The sequence below is a fragment of the Chiloscyllium punctatum genome, chromosome 44 (assembly GCF_047496795.1).
Source record: "Chiloscyllium punctatum isolate Juve2018m chromosome 44, sChiPun1.3, whole genome shotgun sequence".
Taxonomy (NCBI): Eukaryota; Metazoa; Chordata; class Chondrichthyes; order Orectolobiformes; family Hemiscylliidae; genus Chiloscyllium; species Chiloscyllium punctatum.
This window is the reverse complement of record NC_092782.1, coordinates 26,141,817-26,163,159: the sequence shown is the minus strand read 5'-3', so window position 1 is coordinate 26,163,159 and position 21,343 is coordinate 26,141,817. Positions and strand designations below refer to the sequence as shown.

Below are 21,343 nucleotides of genomic sequence, written 5' to 3'. Positions count from 1 at the left end.
TGTTGTGTTAGCAGTCTTTGACACATGCAATGCACCTAAACAGTAGACATACATCGAGTTGAATAATAACTCAGTCATATGTGCCTCTAGTCATGCAAGCTGTCCTGTTTGGTTCATTTTATCATGACATGTCTTATGATAAACATGACCTCTGCATATGAGAGTCTTCAAACATCGAGACAGCCAATCTGCTCACCATTCAAGACACAGCTCGTCATACTGAATTCTCTGTCTCATCTCCTTTTCTCAAGGCTGTATTGGCTATTGTATTTCACAATGTGGTCTCAGAAAATTGCTGTCAGACACAAATGTCATCCTGCAGTTCTCACCCTGCTTTTCAAAATAAGCTAAGCAGTTAGCTTAATTGTTGCTAAACATTGAACTCTATTATGGAACTCTATCCTGAGAATGAGCAGCAGTAATCATTTCACTATTTCTAGCTACTGTACATATCCACAATCAATCTGCTACAAGAATATTTGATTTGCTTTTTATTCTTATGCCATTTAAATGAAATTTAAAATAAAATTGCATATAACAATTATCCCACATTGTGTTTGCTGTATGGGTTGAGGGTCTTGGGAAAGTGTTCCCACCTCTTAAAATTAGTAGGGTCTCTTTGCCTTGATGACAGTTGAGTCTGGGTGAGATTCAGGGAAACATAAGATCAACATTCTCTGGGTATCCTCAGCAAAATAAATTTGTGATTACCCGAAACCAAAAGCAAGCCAATGTTCTCAATGTTTACACTCTATCGTAAACTGAGCATAAAATAACATCCTTCATTTCTACTTCTTGCGTTCCTGCTCTCTGATGCATATTGCCATGGGTCATGGTTCTAGAAAGATCGACTCATCTAGTTTTTTTTTAAAACCTTCACAGAAGTGACCAACAAATGCTACTGGTTCAAAATCCAAACTCTAATAATAATGTTAATAAATATTTTAAAATTGCACACCTTTCATCATAACTTGATCTGAACTTTATATCACAGAACATTATATACAACTAAAATAGAAACTTGATGGTTTGGAATAAAGCCTTCATCTTGAACACCCCCTTTATTTTCCATGCATTTCAAGACTCAAGGTGTTCATTCAATAACACTTGATTGTAAACTGGTATTGAAAGCAGAATTATTCAAGGTGACCTTACGAGTGCTAATTGTGTTACTTTCAGAGATACATACTTCCAGATTGCAGCATTGGAATATCATTAAAGGTTTCTTGGGTTGAATGAATAAAGTTTCAACAAGTAAGCCAAGCCCAGCAATTTCAAGAAGTGCCCATTTGTTGTTGGATAGGATATCTCAGCATGCACATTTCCACCCATGTTTTATATAGATTAGTTCATTTACTAGTTCATTGGAGCCATACATCTGAAGTTTGCTGGCATAACAGGGAATTAATGGTCTGGAGGAATAAACAACAGAGCTGTTTCCCTATGTGACATTAATTTGGTAATGAAGGGTAGTGAAGCTTCTTAATATACTACCATATGTTGGTATCTGGCAGAAAGTATTTTTTAACAACGTTACAGTGGTCTGGCACATCAAAAATTATGGATAAGTAACTTGTTCCCACTCCCTTTTTCAGGATTCAGCCCTTCTAGTACACTCGTGTATGAGTCAGGAAATTACATTATCGATGCAGCATGTAGCTATGGTTCACAAAGGGCAGATTATTTCACTGTTCAAGTGGAAGATTAGCAAATTTTCTGGATTTGAAGGCATCGCAGGTAGACCTATTTACCTTAACTGAACAGCCATCAGCTTCCATGTTTTTGCTTGAAGACAGAGGCTGTTGATCGAATGTTGTCTGTTTTTCCTGCATGCATTCCCTCTACTTCACTTGATCCTATGAATAGTTGACAAGGCATGAGCTTATTGAGCAAATGTTACACTTCCCTTACTGCTCCCTTGTTGTTTCTCTGACTTTCTGGAAAGAAGCATTGGCAGGACCCATTGAATTGCAAGAGGCATCTGCTTAGACAGAAGAAGGGGCTACTGGGCATTCTAATCTACTTAAACTCGTTGATGTCCTCTTTGTTCAAAGATGGACAGTCAGATCAGAATCTTCCAGATGATTGAAGCAACATTTAATTGCCACAATATCGATTAATAGTGTTATTAGCATGAAAGGGAATCATTCATACAATGTTGTTCTGCTATGTGACCTAGTGCTGTCTTGTGTAATCTACATATCACCATGAAATATAAAAATGAGGCTTTAACCTGCCTGTTTCAAGTCATATTGCTATTTTAGTCTTTGATGACCCATTTGCATTTAGCTTATTAGCAAATTCTCTCTTGGTATTTGTTTTATGCAAACTGGGTAAATTATGCCCAGTTGGCTGTCAGTGCTTCCTAATTGGGACATTAGTGCAATATTTCATAAATTAATGTCCCCATCATCTAAACCCTGTTGAAGTAGTTGTTTAGCTTTCTTAAATGGAAAGCTGAACTGCAATTGTTGGATTATTTACAAAATTAGTGAACTGGATACCTTTATATCGGATAATAGTACACTGAATTAGAAGTAAAGTTTTGACTTTCTTGAAATTATTTTGGAGGTAAGAGACTGGGGATATAGGTTAGATTCTTTGAAATCTGATAAATTATATTCCTTGATAATCTCTTACTGAAGCCTCCTCTTTTCACAACATGTACTAGTGACTTGTTTGAATGAGTTGTCTATCCAAGTTTATAATTGTCATTAAGTTGGGAAGGGCAATAGGCAGTGCAGGAGCAGGATGTTACAAGGGATCAACCACATAACTACAATATATAGTGCCTCTAAATAACAAAGTTGCCCAATGTGCCTCAAGGGAGCATCATAAAACCAAATATTAAACCTAGTCACATGACATATTGGTCAGAACACTGTAAGCTAGTTCAGGAGTAGGTTTTGAAGAGTACAATGAGATATTCAGAGTATTCCAGGGCTTTAGATCAAGGCAACCAATAGTGGAACGATTAAAATCAGGGGTGCTCAAGAAACCAGAGTTCAGGGAGAGCATAGATATATCAGATGCTTGTGGGACAGACAGCAGTAAAGTGATAGAGGTTCAAGATTATGGATCAGTTTAAAAACAAGGAAGTATATTTTGAAATCAAGGCATTGCTTGGCTGTGAGCCAATACATTGGCTAATTAACACAGGTAAAACATGAATTATATTTAATGTGAGCTAACACAAGAAAGGTTTTATCAGACAGATTAAGACAACTTTATGCCACCAATTTAAGTTGATCACAGAATTACAGAATCCACACAGTGTGGAAGCAGGCCATTCAGTCCATTGAGTGCAGACCAACCATTTTTCTACATTCTGTTCCAAATGCCCTTCATTAAGCCTGACAAATCCTCCTGAAGCAGCTTTACATCATCCTTGGAGCAAGATTCTTTCTTAGCTTTGTATAATTTGCAAAATAAGTTAATATTACATTTGGTCCCCACCTTCATATCATCAATGTACATTGTGAACAGCTGTGACCCAAGTACTGATCTTTGCAGGACTCAAAAAAGCACAGCCTGCCAATTTGTGAATGACCTATTTATTCCTACTCTCTGTTTATTGTCTGTTAGCCATTCATTAATCCATTACTTCCTATTCCATATGTTTTACTGTTTTTAACCAGCGTCCTTTGGGGGACTTCATCAAAATCTTTCTGAAAATGTAGGTGTCATCATTAGCTCTCCTTTACCAATTTTTTTGGTAACATCTTCAAAAAAAAAACATTTAACAAGTTTGACAAACACAATTTCCCATTCACAAATCTATGTTGACTATGCCCCATCAGACTGTTAGCAATTAGGTGTCCGTTTATCCCATCCTTTGTAATAGATTCTAGATTTTTCTTATGACTGATCGAAGACTGACCATTCTCTCGATTAATTTCCAGTTCCCGTCTAAAATACCAGACGACATGCGCTGCCTTCAAATCCACAGGAAGTGTTCCAGAAACTCTCAAATTTTGGAAGCTGATCATTAATGCATTGACTACCTCTATAACTACCTCCTTCAATACTCTAGGATGAGGACCATGAGGTCCTAGAGATTTATCAGCCCTATTATTTGTCTGGTACAGTCATCTTATGAATGCTAATTTCCTTCATCTCCTCACTCTCCCTGCTTGCTTGGATCTCTACATCTGGGAGATTTGTAGTATCCTCTGCGGTGAAGACAGACACAAAGTAATCATTTACCTTCTCTATCATTTCCCTGTTCCCCATTATAACTTTCCTGACTCTGCCTTTAATGGACCCACATTCACTTTATGCAATGGGTGCCTTTTTATGTACCTGGTTAGCACTGCTGCCTCACAGCGCCTGAGACCCGGGTTCAACTCCCGCCTCAGGCGACTGACTGTGTGGAGTTTGCACGTTCTCCCCGTGTCTGCGTGGGTTTCCTCCGGGTGCTCCGGTTTCTTCCCACAGTCCAAAGATGTGCAGGCCAGGTGAATTGGCCATGCTAAATTGCCCATAGTGTTAGGTAAGGGGTAAATGTAGATGTAGGGGTATGGGTGGGTTACGCTTCGGCGGGGCAGTGTGGGCTTGTTGGGCCGAAGGGCCTGTTTCCACACTGTAAGTAATCTAATCTAATCTAATCTAAAAAAAAGGTTTTTGTTTACTTTTGCTAGAATGTGTTGACAATCTATTCTTGAGGTACTTTGTTCATTTTTTTTGGCACTGCACCTGAGGAAAGATGTATACTTTTAATCAAGCTGTTCAGGTATGTTTTGATGCACCTTTTGAGCACATGAGACTTGAGACCCCCCTCCCACCGAAAAGATATATTGATCTTGATGGGGATGTAACACACATTTGTCAGAATATCAAGATTTAACCTCTAAATCTTGTTGATATTCTGACTAATCTGTTTTCATAAGTCCTGAGGACCTTTCCTTTTATTTCCTCCAGTCCATGAAATCAATGTATTGTCTGATCAAAGCGTTCTAACAGTTTAAAGGTTTTGATTGGATAGTTAGACGCTTTTTCTCTGGTGAGGGAATTGAAAGCAAAGGTTTATAATCTTAAAATTAGAGCCAAGCCATTCACAAGCAAAATCAGGAAGCATGTTTTGCAACAGTTGAAGTTCAGAATTCTTTTCCGACCTCTCTGAATCCCTTTACCTCTGAGTTCTCAGAGTGCTTGTCTGACATCCAGGTTTGGATTTTTCACAAACTCTTCTAACCAAACTTTGGAAATACCAAAGCCATTGCTCTCTGTACTTTGGAGTCTACTAGCAAATCTCCATCTTATTGAACCTTATGATCATCCTCCAGCACAGTATTCCAGCCAGTACAGAAACTGCAAACTCTCAGTATCGCTCCCTGCACCCTTGTCTGAGCCCATCTTCTATGAAACCCTTATCCATGCCTTTGTAACTTATTGACTTTTTAAATAAACCTATTCAGACATGTTATAAGACCTCGAGATGAGGTGGGACTCAAACCCAGGCCTCCTTACTCAGAGTTAGGGATACTACCACTGTGCCACAGGGCTTTCAGTTATCACTTATAGATTTGACTGACACTATTGACCTCAACAATGTTCTATGTTCTCCATATATATCAATTCAACAGCAGCCAGTTATATTTGTATAGTACCTTTAACATAAGACATTTTAAAGCACTTTCCAGGAGCAATGTAAGGCAAAATGTGCTATGTAGAAAATATGTAGAAACATTTTCTATGTATATGAAAATATTTGGGCAGACAATGTTAAGCTCAGTAAAAGGGTAGGTTTTCTTCCAGGAAGAAGGAAAGGTAGAGAAGCAGAGTATTTTGGGGCAGGAATTCCAGAGCTTTGAACCTTGGTTTAGACACCTTGGGTGGAGCAATTAAGCTCAATAATGCTCAGTAGACCAGATTTTGAGGTGTGCAGAATAACTCAGAAAAGGCTGAGACCGTTGAGGAGTTGAATACAAAAGTAAGAACTTGAAAATGAAGGCATTGTTTAACCAGGTGCCAGTGTATCAAATGAGCACAGGGATGGCAGATGACCAGGACTTGGTGTGAATAAAGACAAGCAGTGGAGATTTGGATGATCTTCAGTTCACAGAAAGTAGTATGTGGCAGGTGAGTCAGGAATGCATTGGAATAGTTCAGAACACAAATAATGCAGGCGTGGATTCAGTAGCAAGTGAAGTGAGGCATGGATGATGATACAGATGTGGGAATAGTGATTTCAGTTGACGTTTTTTCTAAACCACGTGGCTGTGCAACAACCCAGAACTTAATGCGTGGCACAAGGGCGGCACGGTGGCACAGTGGTTAGCACTGCTGCCTCACAGCGTCAGAGACCTGGGTTCAATTCCTGCCTCAGGCGACTGACTGTGTGGAGTTTGCACATTCTCCCCGTGTCTGCGTGGGTTTCCTCCGGGTGCTCCGGTTTCCTCCCACAGTTCAAAGATGTGCAGGTCAGGGGAATTGGCCATGCTAAATTGCCCGTAGTGTTAGGTAAGGGGTAGATGTAGGGGTATGGGTGGGTTGCGCTTCGGCGGGGCGGTGTGGACTTGTTGGGCCGAAGGGCCTGTTTCCACACTGTAAGTAATCTAATCTAATCTAACAAGTATAATTTAGCCCCTTGAAGTTACCACACAAAATAAAGGGCCTGTGATGTTAAATCAGTTGGCAAGGTGCAGAGAAAAAAGTTGAAACATTGGCCTTGGAATGAAACAGATGTCTGTTTGGAAGTTCATCTTCAGTTCAAACATCCAATCAAGATTGCATACAGTTTGGTTCAGCCCCAGACAGTTGCGAGGGAGAAGGGTAGATTTGGTGGCTGGTGAACAGAACTTGTAATGGAGAACAAAGACAATGATTTGTATTTTTAATGTTTAATTCAAGAAAAATTCTCACCTAACATTAGATGGTAGGCAAGCAGTTTTATGACTCTGACAATGGAAGAGTTCTGAGACGTAATGGTGAGTTTGAATTGAGTAACTGTGCACATATAAAAGTTGGCATTATTTTGGATAACGCTGTTGAAGGCAGCACGTCAATAAGAAATAGGAAGAGTCAGAATTCTTAAGAGCATTTAAGTGATTGTAATGAGGTCAACCAAGCGGATTTTAAGAAATGTATTAATCTGGTCCAATCAAGGAGCCCTGGCTGGCTGACCTAAACAGGAGTGTTAGAGATTCTGTTCACTTAGAGTTGGCTAGGAGGGAGCTGGATCAGTATCAAAAACTTTCCACATGTAAATAAAGGGTGACTTGGTGACAGGATATCAGCCTCTTTGGGGTTATTTCAGGCACTATTGTAAATGAGTAGGATGTTTAAAACAACCCACTACAGGTAATTTTCTGGCTATGATAAGGTAAGTAGAGACATGCAGGTCAACTCTGCTGGATGATGATGTGGTCAACCATGTAAAAGTTTGCAAGCAGGTCAAGCTGTGAGAGGAATATTTTTATCTTTGTAAGGATGTAATTATTGACTTTTGCTGTCAGCTATTTCTAGGACTGAATTGAAAATCTGAAATTTTGCTGCCTTTGTTTTTCTCGTGTCTTGTCCCCCTCTGTCATCACCCCTCAATCATCACCCTATGTTTGCTTAGGGTGGCCCCTACTTGTCATGATCTTGGAGGAAACAATCACACCCTTGTGTTTAAATCCCTTTTTTGCCTTGTTCCAACCTATCTAAGTAACCTCTATTCCATCTATTCCATCTGTTCCTCTGACTTTGGTCTGTTGTGCATGATCCTGCCTTTTAGCCACCATTGACGAATGTGCATCAGGTCCACCACAAAGAAGACCGCAATCTGAATCATTCCACTTCTGCCTTATTTTCATCAACCTGAAAACCCAATTCTTTAGGTGGTTATCTTTGTTTATGGAAATTTGTGCTTGTTGACTGTTTAATTCTCGTGTTTCTGCACAGGCAGGGCGAATTTCAGGAAGCATCCAACATTTGATTTTGCATCCAACTGATTTTCAGGAACAGAGAACTTTGTTTTTTCTCTGTTCAAAACAAATTTAGTTATGAACAGTTCAGAAAGGGGTAGGTGTTGGTTGGTTCACACAATATGCAGAAGGACCACAGATGAGCTGGTGATGATGGAAACTCATTTTGAGTGGAGATTGAGAGCTTAGGTTGGTACCATTCTCTTTGGCCTTCTCGACACTCTTTCCCAACAAGGTAACAAAATCTTATTCGAAGACTGTGGTGCGGAAAAGCACAGCCAGTCAAGCAGCATCTGAGGAGGAGAGTCAACGTTTCGGGCATAAGCCCTTCATCAGGAATGAAGCTCATTCTTCTTCTCCTCAGATGCTGCCTGACCGGCTGTGCTTTTCCAGCACCACACTCTTCGACTCTGATCTCCAGCATCTGCAGTCCTCCCTTTCTCACCACAAAATCTTATTTCCCTACATTAATGACACATCTCAGAATCTCCTCAGTGCAAGGTCCCAGCAATTGTACTTCTCATCATATGTTATACTTCAAAACCAGATCCCAAGACATTGAATCCCCTCCATAATGCAATAAATCTCTGGACTGTATTATCAGGGGTCACTGTACTAGGACTGTCCTCATTCTATCTGGATCTTGTGACAACTTTCCGCACTTGTTGCAAAATCTCAGTGACATTGAATTTGAGTATTTTCGTTGCTAGAACTCCCACAACAGTTTCTCTCAATCCTCCCTGATCCAAACTCTGTTCCATTACTGTTAAACTTCAGGCAATCTTTTGCTACCTGGGTCACCCATTGCTAATAAGTCAAGAGTTTCTGATAATATGTCATAATACCCTGTTATTATTATAAAGCCACAGGATCACTGTGGATAATACTATAGGTAATCTGCAGACAAATCTGTGCCATTCAAAAGAGCAATCTGATCTTGCTGCCTAATGTAACTGACTTTTATTCTCACATTTCTTTATGTTGTTTGATTTACTGATCACTCCCAAGTGTCATCTAGTTTCTTTATCTACTTCCATTAGATAACCAAGCAGTTTTGAAAAATGAAGGTAAATTATTTTGTGCAGTTTGCTTATTTGTATAAAACAAGCACAGCGGGCATTCTAGAAGATGTCATGAATACGATTTTTTATATGGGTCAGTTTCCTGTCTTTGTAATACGAAGAATTTGTGGAGAATTAATGTTTACATATGTCTAGAATTGCCATCAGTTTCTTTTTGGGTGTTAAAATTTACCTGTGTAAATCTGCTTAGAGATATTTTATTCCGATCAATTGAAACAAAGACTATGCTTATCTTCGCAGCTGCTTGCATCGATGATGCTTCAGTCATTAGTCTTAAAGAAGCTTCTATTGATCAGAGTCCAGCAGAGAGTGCTAATGGTGCATTTGGGTCTGAGGATTGTGGAAGACTGTCACCAGATGTCTGCAGCGCTGCATCTCAAAGTGTGGAAGAGTCTCCTGGAGATTTGGTAAACAGAAGTATTTTGTAGCATTTTTCTGGGGAGAATTTTATTAACAGTTAAATGTTGGGATTTCAGGTACAGCTAAGAGCAAGCCAAAATCTGTAGAAAGATGAAGGAAAGCTATGTTCTTTAACTTGTGGATATCCAAGTAAATCTTCCACTGGTCTGTCCTGCCATCTTGCATTTCTTTTTGAATTACTTTGTGTGGTTTTCTATTCAATAACTTGTTTCTCCTCTTCATTTTTTTTCCCAGGGTTTGTCTTTTTCTGCTTGTCCTATCTATCCATTTAGAGTCATAGAGATGCACAACATGGAAACAGACTCTTTGGTCCAACTTGTCCATGCTGACCAGATATCTTAAATTCATCTAGTCTCATTTACCAGCATTTGGCCCATGTCCCTCTAAAACCTGCCTCTTCATATACCCATCCAAATGCTTTTTAGATGTTGTAATTGTACTAGCCTCCACCATTAAAGGTTGCACCTTGGGTCTTTTTAAAATCTTTCCACTCTAACCTTAAACCAATGTGCTTTAATTTTAGTCTCCCCTACCCTGGGGAAAAGAACTTGCCTATTCAGCCAGGCCCCCCATGATTTTATAAACTTCTATAAGGTTACCCCCCTCAGCCTCTGATGCTCCAACAAAAATAGCTCAGCCTATTCAGCCTCTTACTATAGTATAAACCCTCCAACCCTGGCAACATCCTTGTAAGTCTTTTCTGAGCCCTTTCAAGTTTCACATCTTTCCTATAGGAGAGAGACCAGAATTAAATGCAGTATTCCAAAAGTAGTGTCACCAATGTCTGTACAGCCACAACTTTCCAAATCCTAATATCAATGTAAATAGAGGCATGCGTTCCAAATGTCGTCTTCGCTATCCTGTCTACCTGCAACTCCACTTTCAAAGAACAATGAACCTCCACTCCAAGGTCTCTTCGTTCAACAACACTCCCCAGAACCTTACCATCAAGTGTATAAGTCTTGCTATACTAAAATGCAGCACCTCACATTTATCTCAATTAAACTCTATCTGCCACTACTCAGCCCATCTGATAATCTCCTTCATTGTCCACTACACCACCAATTTTGGTGTCATTTGCAAACTTGTTAACCATTTCTCCTATATTCACATCCAAAGCATTTATATAAGTGACAAAAGCAGTGAACCCAGCACCATTCCTTGTGGCACACCACTGATCATAGACTTCCAGTCTGAAAGTTAGCCCTCCATCACCACCCTCTGTCTCCTACTTTGAAGTCAATTTTGTATCCAAATGGCTAGTTCTCCTTATCTACTATGTGATCTAACCTTGTTAACCAATCTACCATGTGGAACCTTCTCTAATGCCTTGCTGAAATCCATGTAGAAGATATCCACTGCTCTGCTTCATCTTATCACCTTTGTCACTTCTTCAAAAAACTCAACCAAGTTAGTGAGACACTATTTCTCTCACACAAAATCATATTGACTATCCCCAATCAATCCTTGCCTTTTCAAATACATGTAAACTCTGTCCCTTGGAATTCCCTCCAACAAGTTGCCCAACAATGATGATCAGCTCACCTATCTATAGTTCCCTGGCTTTTCCTTACTACCTTTCTTAAATAATGGCACCATGTTAGCCCACCTGCTGTCTTCCAGCACCTCATCCATGACTCTTAATGATACAAATATCTCACAGGGGCACAGCAACCTCTTCCCTAGCTTTCCACAAAGTTCTCAGGTCCTGGGGATTTATCCACCTTTATGCATTTTGAGACGTCCAGCAGCAGCATCACCTCTGTAATATGGACACTTTTCAAGGTATTCACTATTTATTTCCCCAAGTTCTTAAGCTTCCATATCCTCCTTTACAGTAAACACTGATGCAAAGTGCTCGTTCAATGTCTCAACCATCTCCTGCAATTCCACATACAGACTGCCTTGCTGATCTTTGAGAAGTCCTATTCTATCCCTACTTATTCTTTTGTCCTTAATATATTTGTCGAATCCCTTTGGATTCTCTTCACCCCTGTTTGCCAAACCTATCCCATGCCCCTTTTTCGCCCTCCTGATTTCTCTCTTAAGTATGCTGCTACTGCCTTTATACTCCTCTAGGGATTCACTCAATTCCTGCTGTTCATACCTGACTTACGTTTCCACATTTTTCTTGATCGGAGCTTCAATTTCCCAAGTCATCCAGGATTCCCTACACCTAGCAGCCTAGCCCTTCACTCTAACAGGAACATACTATCTCTGGACTCTCACTAGCTCATTTTTGAAGGCTTACCACTTTGTTGCAGTCCCTTTATTGTGCATAACCACCCCCAATCAACTTTTGAAAGCTCTTGCAGAATGCCATCCAAATTGGCTTTTCTCCAAAATAGATCATTAACTTTTATACAAGACCTATCCTTTTCCATAACTATTTTAAAACTAATGGAATTATGATCACTGACCCCAAAATGCTACCTCACTGACACCTCAGTCACTTGCCCATCTTCATTTCCCAAGAGAAGGTCAAGATTTGCTCCTCTTGTAGGTACGTCTGTATACTGTATAAGAAAATTCTGTTGTACACACTTAACAAATTCCTCTCCATCCAAACCCTTAAGACCATAAAACCATAAGTAATAGTAGTAGAATCATGGCTGATGGGCGTTTCAATGTCACTTAACTGCACTCTCCCCGTATTCCTTAGTGAGCTTAAGAATTTATCAATCTCTGCCTTGAAGACATTTAACATCCTGACCTCCGCGGCAGTGAATTCCCAGGCCCACCACTCTCTGGCTGAAGAAATGTCTCCTCATTTTCATTCTAAATTGACCCCCTCTAATTCTAAGGCTGTGCCCACAAGTCCTGGTATCCCTGCCTGATGGAAACAATTTCCCATCGTCCACCCTTTCTAAGCCATGCTTTATCTTGTAAGTTTCTATTAGATCTCCCCTCAACCTTCTGAACTCTAATGAATACAATCCCAGGATCCTCCGCCATTCATCATCTGTTAGGCCTACCATTCCAGGGATCATCCATGTGAATCTCCGCTGGATACGCTCCAGTGCCAGTATATCCTTCCTGCGGTGTGGGGCCTAAAACTGGACACAGTATTCTAAATGGGCCTAACCAGAGCTTTATAAAGTCTTAGTAGCACCTCACCGCTTTTACATTGCAACCCTCTTGAAATAAATGACAACACCTACATTTGTTTCCTTAACCACGGACTCAACTGCAAATCAACCTTTAGAGAATCCTGTACTAGCACTCCCAGGTCCCTTTGTACTTTGGCTTTATGAATTTTCTCACCATTTATAAAATAGTCCTTGCACTGTGGTAGTCCTCTGGAAAATTAAAATCTCCTATCATTACCATCCTATTATTCTTATAGATAACTGAGAGCTCCTTGCAAATTTGCTTCTCAATTTCTTGATGATTACTGGGAGGGTCTATAGTACAATCCCAATAAGGTGATCATCTCTTTCTTCTTTCTCAGTTCATCCAAATATTTTCACTTGGCGTACTCCCCATAATATCCTCCCTCAGTACAATCATAATATTATCCCAAATCAAAAATGCCATTTCCCCCTCCCTTGTCCTCCTTTCTATCCTTCCTATAAAATCTATACCCTTGAATATTAAGCTGCCAGTCCTGTCCGACCCTGAGCCATGTCTCTGTAAAAGCTATATATATCCCAGTCCCATGTTCCCAACCATGCCCTGAGTTCAGCTGCCTTACCTGTCAGGCCTCTTGCATTGAAATAAATGCAGTCTAATTTATCAGTCCTATATTGGTTTTTGCTTTGCTCCTGCCTGTCTTGATGGTTTGACTTGCACCTTTTCCCAATAGCACCAGCCTCAGACTGATCTCCCTTCTCACTGTCATTCTGGGTGTTCCTGTCCAGATTCTTCCAAACCCCACCTGCCAAATCTTAACGAGCAGTTGTAGCAAATTTCCCTGCTAGTATGTAAATCCCCTTCCAAAATAGGGTCACTTCTACCCCAGAAGAGATTCAAATGATCCAAAAACGTGTATTCTTCTTCCCTGCTGTCACTATCATGTGGCATCAGTAGCAATGCTAATATTACTACCCTCAAGGCCCTATTTTTTTAATTTCCTGTCTAAGTTCCTGTATTGTCTCCTCAGAACCTCGTCCTTTTCTCTTCCCACGTAATTGGTTTTAATATGTACAGTGACCTCCTGCTGGTTACTCTTCCCTTTTAGAATATTCTGCACCCTCTCTGAGATCTGCTTAACCCTGGTATGCGGGAGGCAATACACCATTTTGATATTTCATTGCAGGCCACAGAAACGTCTGTATCTCCTTCTGATGAGAGAGTCCCCAATTGCTTGGAACCTGACATAGCCCTGGTTAGAGTAGAGCAAGTCTCAGTTCCAGAAAGACTAACAGGAGGCTGGAAGAATATAGCAAGCCAGGCAGCATCAGGAGGTGGAGCAGTCAATGTTTCTGGTATTAATCCTTCCTCAGTACCAGAAACTTGACTGTCAGTGCTACATTTCACTGAGAGTCCATTTCTCCCTACACTTTCCAAGCAGCATAATTATTTGAGATGGGAATAGCACAAGAGATTCCTGCACCATCTGCCCACTTCTCCTACCTTTCCCAGAGGTAATCCATCTATGAGGCTGTCTCTACGGTATTTCAATCTTCCTGAAACTGCTGTCCATAACACCCACTTTTGTAAGGTCCTCATTGCCAATAACTGCCACTCCACCATATCCATGTAGTGCGAAAGGATTTGCAACCAAACATACTTCCTACAGACATAATTGTCAGTAATATTGAAATGTTACCTAATTTCCCACATCACCGTCTTTGCACCTTAACAATCTACAAAATAGCACAGACTCACTGCTCCAGGATAAATTGATAGGTATGTTTTATATTTTTTGAAAGAAGTTTAATCTAGAGACTGATCTCAATAAAACATTTTAAAAAAACAAAAAAAAGCACCCTGCTCACTATTGTAGATTTGTCAAAAACAACTTTTTAAAACATTTCAGCTGCTCAGAGCTGGGTAACAGCACAGTTGCTAAGATTTCTCCAAGGTCAGCTGTGAATTTCACTTTTTATTTTTCTTAGACTGAAATCCAGTGTCTAGAGACACAGCACACAGCACAGGCAGTCAGCCCTGAAAATTGACTGCTTGGTCAATCAGCTGTGCAGGTTTACTGCTTCTTTATTCACCTTCCATTTGGTACCTGCTCTCCTCCCCATTTTAAAGTATTGTTGTTTTGATTTTTTTTTCCAAAGTTTCAAAACAATGCATATTTTATTCTAAGCCATATGCAAAATTGGAGTTAAATTAGAATAGCCCTTGATAAAATCTCTGTGCATGTGGGTCTTGTTGTAGTTATCTCTCACTGATTGTGCTAAATTGTCCAATGTTTCCTCCTCCAAATTTTCTTCAGTCAAGAATTTGCGCAGGTGGTCTAAACCAGGTCATTGATGCAGCAATTCCACTGCCCACAACTGCATTTATAAGTATACACTAGCTGATTCTATTTTTAGTTTTTATTAATGTTCTTTCCAATTATCAAGATATGAAGCTCAAGCCACTCGACTAATTAAAATATTTTGGAGGTACCAAACAGAGTTGTTGCTAATTTAACAAGTTCCAAATACGCGATTCAATTGTTTGGACTTTGTTTTAACTGAACTTTTCTCAACTGGTGACTTGTGAGAATTGCCTTTCATTATTTTTCACTGTAAAGCAAATCAAATTAGAATCATATAATTAGAATGATGGCGGAGATAAAACAGGGAGTTCAACAACTTCGGAACATGGACACTCCCTGTTTGGGTTACATTCGCACGCGTGCACACAAACCCACTGTCGTCTTTGGTTTTGCTGAGAAGAAATAAGCAATCTGTTTTCAACCAATCACACTTGCCATCAGTACTCGCTTTGTCTTTCACCCTCCCCCTCTATTTCACTCACTCCTCTCCCCCTTTGTTAACAGCATTAATAATATCATTTTCCAGTCCTTATTCAGTTCCAAAAGAGATTCATTTTGGACTTGAATCATTTACTTTGTTTCTCCATCATAACAGTGGAGTATCTCAAACACTTTGCTTTTCTTTCAGATCTCTTGCATCCACAGTTTTTGCTTCTGTATTATTGAGGTATTTTAGCCCATTTGAGGAGTGCACTTTTTAAACAGAAACAGTTTAGGAGAATGAGCCTCTCATACATTGAAAGTATCACTTTGCTTCAGTAAGACTTCATAAACTGTAATTGCATTGTTAACACACATTCAGCTGCATGTCCACTCACTGCAATGGTCAAAAGGTTTAACGAGTATTTTGAATGCCAGTAAGCGGTTCTGGGGATTGTTCTAAGCTTTACAACATAAGACTTTTTTTGACAGGTGTCAGTAATGATCTTCAATTTGTTTGGTATTAATTGTGCGATTGACGTGAAGGGTGAGGATACAGCAGTGTGTCTCCAAGTAAACCAAGTCATACCAAAGCAACTCGGAAATGTTAATATTCGGCAGTACCTTAGCAACCGTAGCATGGGTATGTATCCAATTTTCTTTCCAATTTTAAATCTTAAACATAATTTGCATTTCTGTTTCAGGAAATGTTACTGAATTAAACATTTAATAATTGAAAATGCTTAAAGGTAATGAAATAATAACCTACAAAAAGAGTGCAATATGTCAGTAAATTTGGATGAAGTTTGAATTTTTTACTTTGCAGTATCCTCATACTCATATCTTGAATGCTATAATAATTTAGCTCAAATTTAGATTGATATACTAGAATTTTTCTATATAATTAAGAGCTTATTCAATAAAAACATTGTTGTGGAAATACTTAGCAGTTCTGGAGAAGAGTCCGATTTGGCTCGAAACGGTAACTGTTTCTTTTCTCACAGGTGCTGCCAGAAATGTTGAACATTTCCAGCACTTGCAGTTTTTGTTTCAGATTTCCTAGCTAAGGTATTTTGAAAAACTATTTGCAAGGGCATTGAAAATAGGGTAAGTGTCTCATTTGACCTCTGGAACACCGCACTCATTAAAAGGAATAATGCTTTCTATAGCTACCTAAAATGTGTAGTTTGGTGTTTGTTGGTTGGCATAAACATGGTGAGTCGAAGGGCCTCTTTCTATGCTGGATGACTTTGGCTGTAAAGCACTTGAAGATGTTAGAGTCAATGTAGTAGTTTTAAAGTGTAGTCATTGTTGTAATGTAGAAAAGCATTAAGCATGTTTAATCCATGACACAAAGTCTGGCTCCAATTAACAATTTCACTTAGAGAAGCTACATTAATAGCTGGTGTACAAAATACTGTACCACAACTGAGAGTTAAGAATATTAGCATAACAAGAAGAACTTAATCAATTGTATACTGTACTTATCTGGAAATGATACACACTTTGCCTGAAAATGTAAGCATTGTAGAAATATATAGACCTATATCTGTACTGTAAATTAATTCAGCCCAACAAATCCATGCCAGTGTTTATGATCCACGCAATTGTCATCTACCTTACCACATTTCACTAAACCAACCTATCCTTGAATTCCTTTTTCCCCTTATGTACTTATCTGGCTATCCCTTGATTGCATTTATATTTACTAACTGGCAGAATGTGGTACATTGTTTATTGTAACCACATTGGAATAAAGTGCATTCCTGAATCTTTCTGATTTTGAGTTAGAGCACAGAATTCAGAATTGTAGACTAAAACTCCTTTTGTAAGTTTCATTTCAGTTCATTAGAACTCAACTTAGAATTCAAGAATTAAACAAAAGATAATTCTTCTTTTGCAATGTTTTCATAAAAATTGATTTGGAGATGCTGGTGTTGGACTGGGGTGTACAAAGTTAAAAATCACACAACACCAGGCTATAGGTTATGTGCCAACCACCTGATGATGAAGTGGAGCTCTGAAAGCTAGTGCTTCCAATTTAACCTGTTGGGCTATAACCTGGTGTTATGTGATTTTTAACATCATAAAAATTGACTGTGCTGGCAAGGTCTACCCATAACTTTTATAGTACCCTTGTGTATGTGAGCTGAAGAGCTGCCAGTGAGTGGAGGGTATGCTGATTATAATATCAGCCTGTCAGTCTACAGTTTGGCAATTAAATTTTTGGATAAGCTGTACAGAATGATTGAGATGTGTAACACCAGTCATGGGCAAAGCTGAAGACAACGTAGGCAAACATTTGAGATTCGTCTTTGTCAGACACAACCTCTGGACTGAGGCATTTTGAGCCAAATCTGAGGATAACCCATTTCTAAGGTATTCCATAAGTCGTCTGCATTACTTGTCACCTGAGAGAAACACTTACTTTCTTAGGTAACTAGTCTTTCAGTGACAGTACTGCAAATATAAAGTTGCTGTAGCAGTCATGATTTAACCTCGCCCATATGAGGATTTAGTATGATTGTGATCACACTTGTTAAAAACCAATTCTTGAATGTTGTTGGTAAGGCCAGCATTTGTTGCCTAGCTCTCGTTGCTCTCAAATTGAGGGACTTGTTTTGCCAATTCAGAGATCAGTTTGAAGTCGACCACATTGCCTAGGATCTGCAATGTTGGTCTTAATCCACCATTTTGTGACAGATGAAATCTGAATTAATCAGTTAGTAAAGTGACCTAATAATAATTGTGATATGCTACAATTTTTGCAGTACAAACCTGTAAATTTAAAGGTGCAGAGCAACATAATTGTTTTGGCAACATTTGTTGAGCGGATTAATCAAATACAACCATTATCAGGTGATAAAAATGTAATTGTGCTCTTTGTTCTTTCAGTGTGGATAAACATCACAATAAATGAATTTTTATTTTCTATTTTCATTTGTCTTTTTTACGTGTACATTGATGGATTGAAATTTTACATTTGTACATTTCGCTCTTCTTCAAATGTTCCCAGTTTTCAAAATGTACCTCAGTTTTGTCTCTGTGTGATTAACAGTTTTCGAAGTCATAAAAGTGACCAAACAACCTGTTATCATGTGTTAACTCTCCCACTCAGTTAAATAATAAGTTGACAATGATAATCAAGAATAATTTGCATTTTGGATTTCTTAGTAGCTTTAACATATATTCCAAGAGGATCTTGATATCAATTTACCTTCCTTCTCTGTCAGCATGACTAAACTCTGGAATTTAATTCATAGGGTGCTGAAATGTGTCTTTTATTTAAATAGTAACTTCAGGTCTTCACTGCAATATTAAGAAATAAACTTACTTCATGATTTGAATATTCTCTGATCTCTTTTACTTGCTTCTCACGTTTTTTAAAGACTTACTTGATTCATTACCTTTTCTGATAGCTGTAGCTTTTTATCTTTTGAACATTTCCCAGGCTGCCATTGATCCTGATAATGCCCCTCTCCCTCGATCTTTAATTGCATTGAAATCTCCAATGACAGAATATTGGACTAAATAAGCCAAGGGATAATGGGAAAGAAAATTCATAAGCAAGAAGGGATACAAAACCATATGGTTTTATAAATAAAATAAAGAATGAAGAGATGGAAAAGGAATGGTTGAAGTATAAATGCAAAGCAATTGAGAAAAAAGCTGAAAGGAGTAAAAACAACATTGCATTTTTAGGAAAGAAGCAACTAACATGAACATAAATGTTGAAGCAAAATGAACATGATAGTCTGATGGAAGGAATAAAGTAAATTCTGAAACATCTTGACATTTCAATTATCTTTTGAAATATATTAGCAAAGGTCCTGGACCCAAGGGACATAATGCACAATTTCATCTAGAAATAGTATTCTGAACTGACTGATTTGCTTTGATCTTTCAAAAGTGTTGTTTCATTTTCTGATTTGTATATCTTGACAAATAAAAGCACAAATTGTTGTGGATGGAATGAAGTTGACTTTGAAAATCATTTAGTTGGCTGTAACCATGATAACTCAGCAGTTCTAACAGTGAAATAAACCAACTTGTGCTCAAAGTAGGCTGGATATAAATTATTAACTTTTGCTTTATTCACCTTTTTCTTTAATCCTTCAAAAATAAATAGCCCCTCTGAAGATTGATGTGATCTATATGGACTTCAGTAAGGCGTTCGACAAGGTTCCCCATGGGAGACTGATTAGCAGGTTAGATCTCATGGAATACAGGGAGAACTACCCATTTGGATACAGAACTGGCTCAAAGGTAGAAGACAGAGGGTAGTGGTGGAGGGTTGTTTTTCAGACTGGAGGCCTGTGACCAGTGGAGTGCCACAAGGATCGGTGCTGGGTCCACTACTTTTTGTCATTTGTATAAATGATTTGGATGCAAGCATAAGAGGTACAGTTAGTAAGTTTGCAGATGACACCAAATTGGAGGTGTAGTGGACCGCGAAGAGGGTTACCTCCAGATTACAACAGGATCTGGACCAGATGGGCCATTGGGCTGAGAAGTGGCAGATGGAGTTTAATTCAGATAATTGCAAGGTGCTGCATTTTGGGAAAGCAAATCTTAGCAAGACTTATGCACATAATGGTAAGATCCTAGGGAACAGAGACCTTGGAGTGCAGGTTCATAGCTCCTTGAAAGTGGAGTCGCAGGTAGATAGGATAGTGTAGAAGACATTTGGTATGCTTTCCTTTATTGGTGAGATTATTGAGTACAGGAGTTGGGAGGTCATGTTGCGACTGTACAGGTCAGTGGTTAGGCCACTGTTGGAATATTGCATGTAATTCTGGTCTCCTTCCTATTGGAAAGATGTTGTGAAACTTGAAAGGGTTCAGAAAAGATTTGCAAGGCTGTTGCCAGAGTTGGAGGATTTGAGCTATAGGGAGAGGCTGAACAGGCTGGGGCTGTTTTCCCTGGAGCGTCGGATGCTGAGGGGTGACCTTATAGAGGTTTACAAAATTATGAGGGGCATGGATAGGATAAATAGACAAAGTCTTTTCCCTGGGATTGGGGAGTTCAGAACTAGAGGAGAGAGTCTAGAACTAGAGGTGACCTGTACAGCCGCAACATGACCTCCCAACTCCTGTACTCAATACTCTGATCAATAAAGGAAAGCATACCAAATGTCTTCTACACTATCCTATCTACCTGCGACTCCACTTTCAAGGAGTTATGAACCTGCACTCCAAGGTCTTTGTTCAGCAACACTCCCTAGGACCTTACCATTACGTGCATAAGTCTTGCTAAGATTTGCTTTCCCAAAATGCAGCACCTTGCATTTATCTGAATTAAACTCCATCTGCCACTTCTCAGCCCAATGGCCCATCTGGTCCAGATCCTGTTGTAATCTGAGGTAATCCTCTTCGCTGTGAGAGGGAAAAGATATAAAAGAGACCTACGGGGCAACATTTTCACGCAGAGGGTGGTACGTGTATGGAATGAGCTGCTAGAGGAAGTGGTGGAGGCTGGTACAATTGCAACATTTAAGAGGTATATGAATAGGAGGGCTTTGGAGGGATATGGGCCGGGTGCTGGCAGGTGGGACTAGATTGGGTTGGGATATTTGGTCGGCATGGACAGGTTGAACTGAAGGGTCTGTTTCCATGCTGTACAGCTCTGACTCTGACAAGATTGAGCCATCGGGATCTTATTTAATAAAAGACGTGAGTGAGGATCTGTTGCTATTTAGTTTATATCATGTGACATTCAGAAGTCTATCATGTGAAGTCTTTTTAAATATACATCATAATACAACTGCATCTTTTTTGTTGCAGTTGTGATTAGATAGATTTGTTTGATTTCAGAACTTGATTCTAGAATCTCAAAACCTGTTTGATGTATGATGGGTCTAAAACAGACACTTGTCTGGAATCTACATATTTATTGTGGTGGTAATTCTTTTCAACATACTATAGGAATGGATAATCATTCTTTTTGTACAGTTGGGAGATCAGCTTCAGATAAGGAGAGATACTTTGTAAATTGTCTTCTGGGATGCAACAAATCTATGTTACCTTTTGAGCGCATCTTTTGTCTCCTTTGTGAATGTATTGAATTGCAAAAAA

General features: G+C 39.2%; 1 protein-coding gene across 4 annotated transcripts in view; it reads left to right on the top strand.

Moving 5' to 3' along the window:
- bltp3b (bridge-like lipid transfer protein family member 3B) overlaps positions 1-21,343 on the top strand; it is a 140,996-nt gene that overhangs the window by 95,197 nt on the left and 24,456 nt on the right. For 3 of the 4 annotated variants that reach the window (XM_072562497.1, XM_072562499.1, XM_072562500.1), the window contains 2 exons: positions 9,233-9,399; positions 15,762-15,912. In XM_072562497.1, coding sequence (XP_072418598.1) covers positions 9,233-9,399; positions 15,762-15,912 — 318 coding nt within the window. Of the gene's footprint in view, positions 1-9,232; positions 9,400-15,761; positions 15,913-16,273; positions 19,696-21,343 lie in introns of those variants that run through there. The other variant, XM_072562501.1, reaches the window with a different exon arrangement.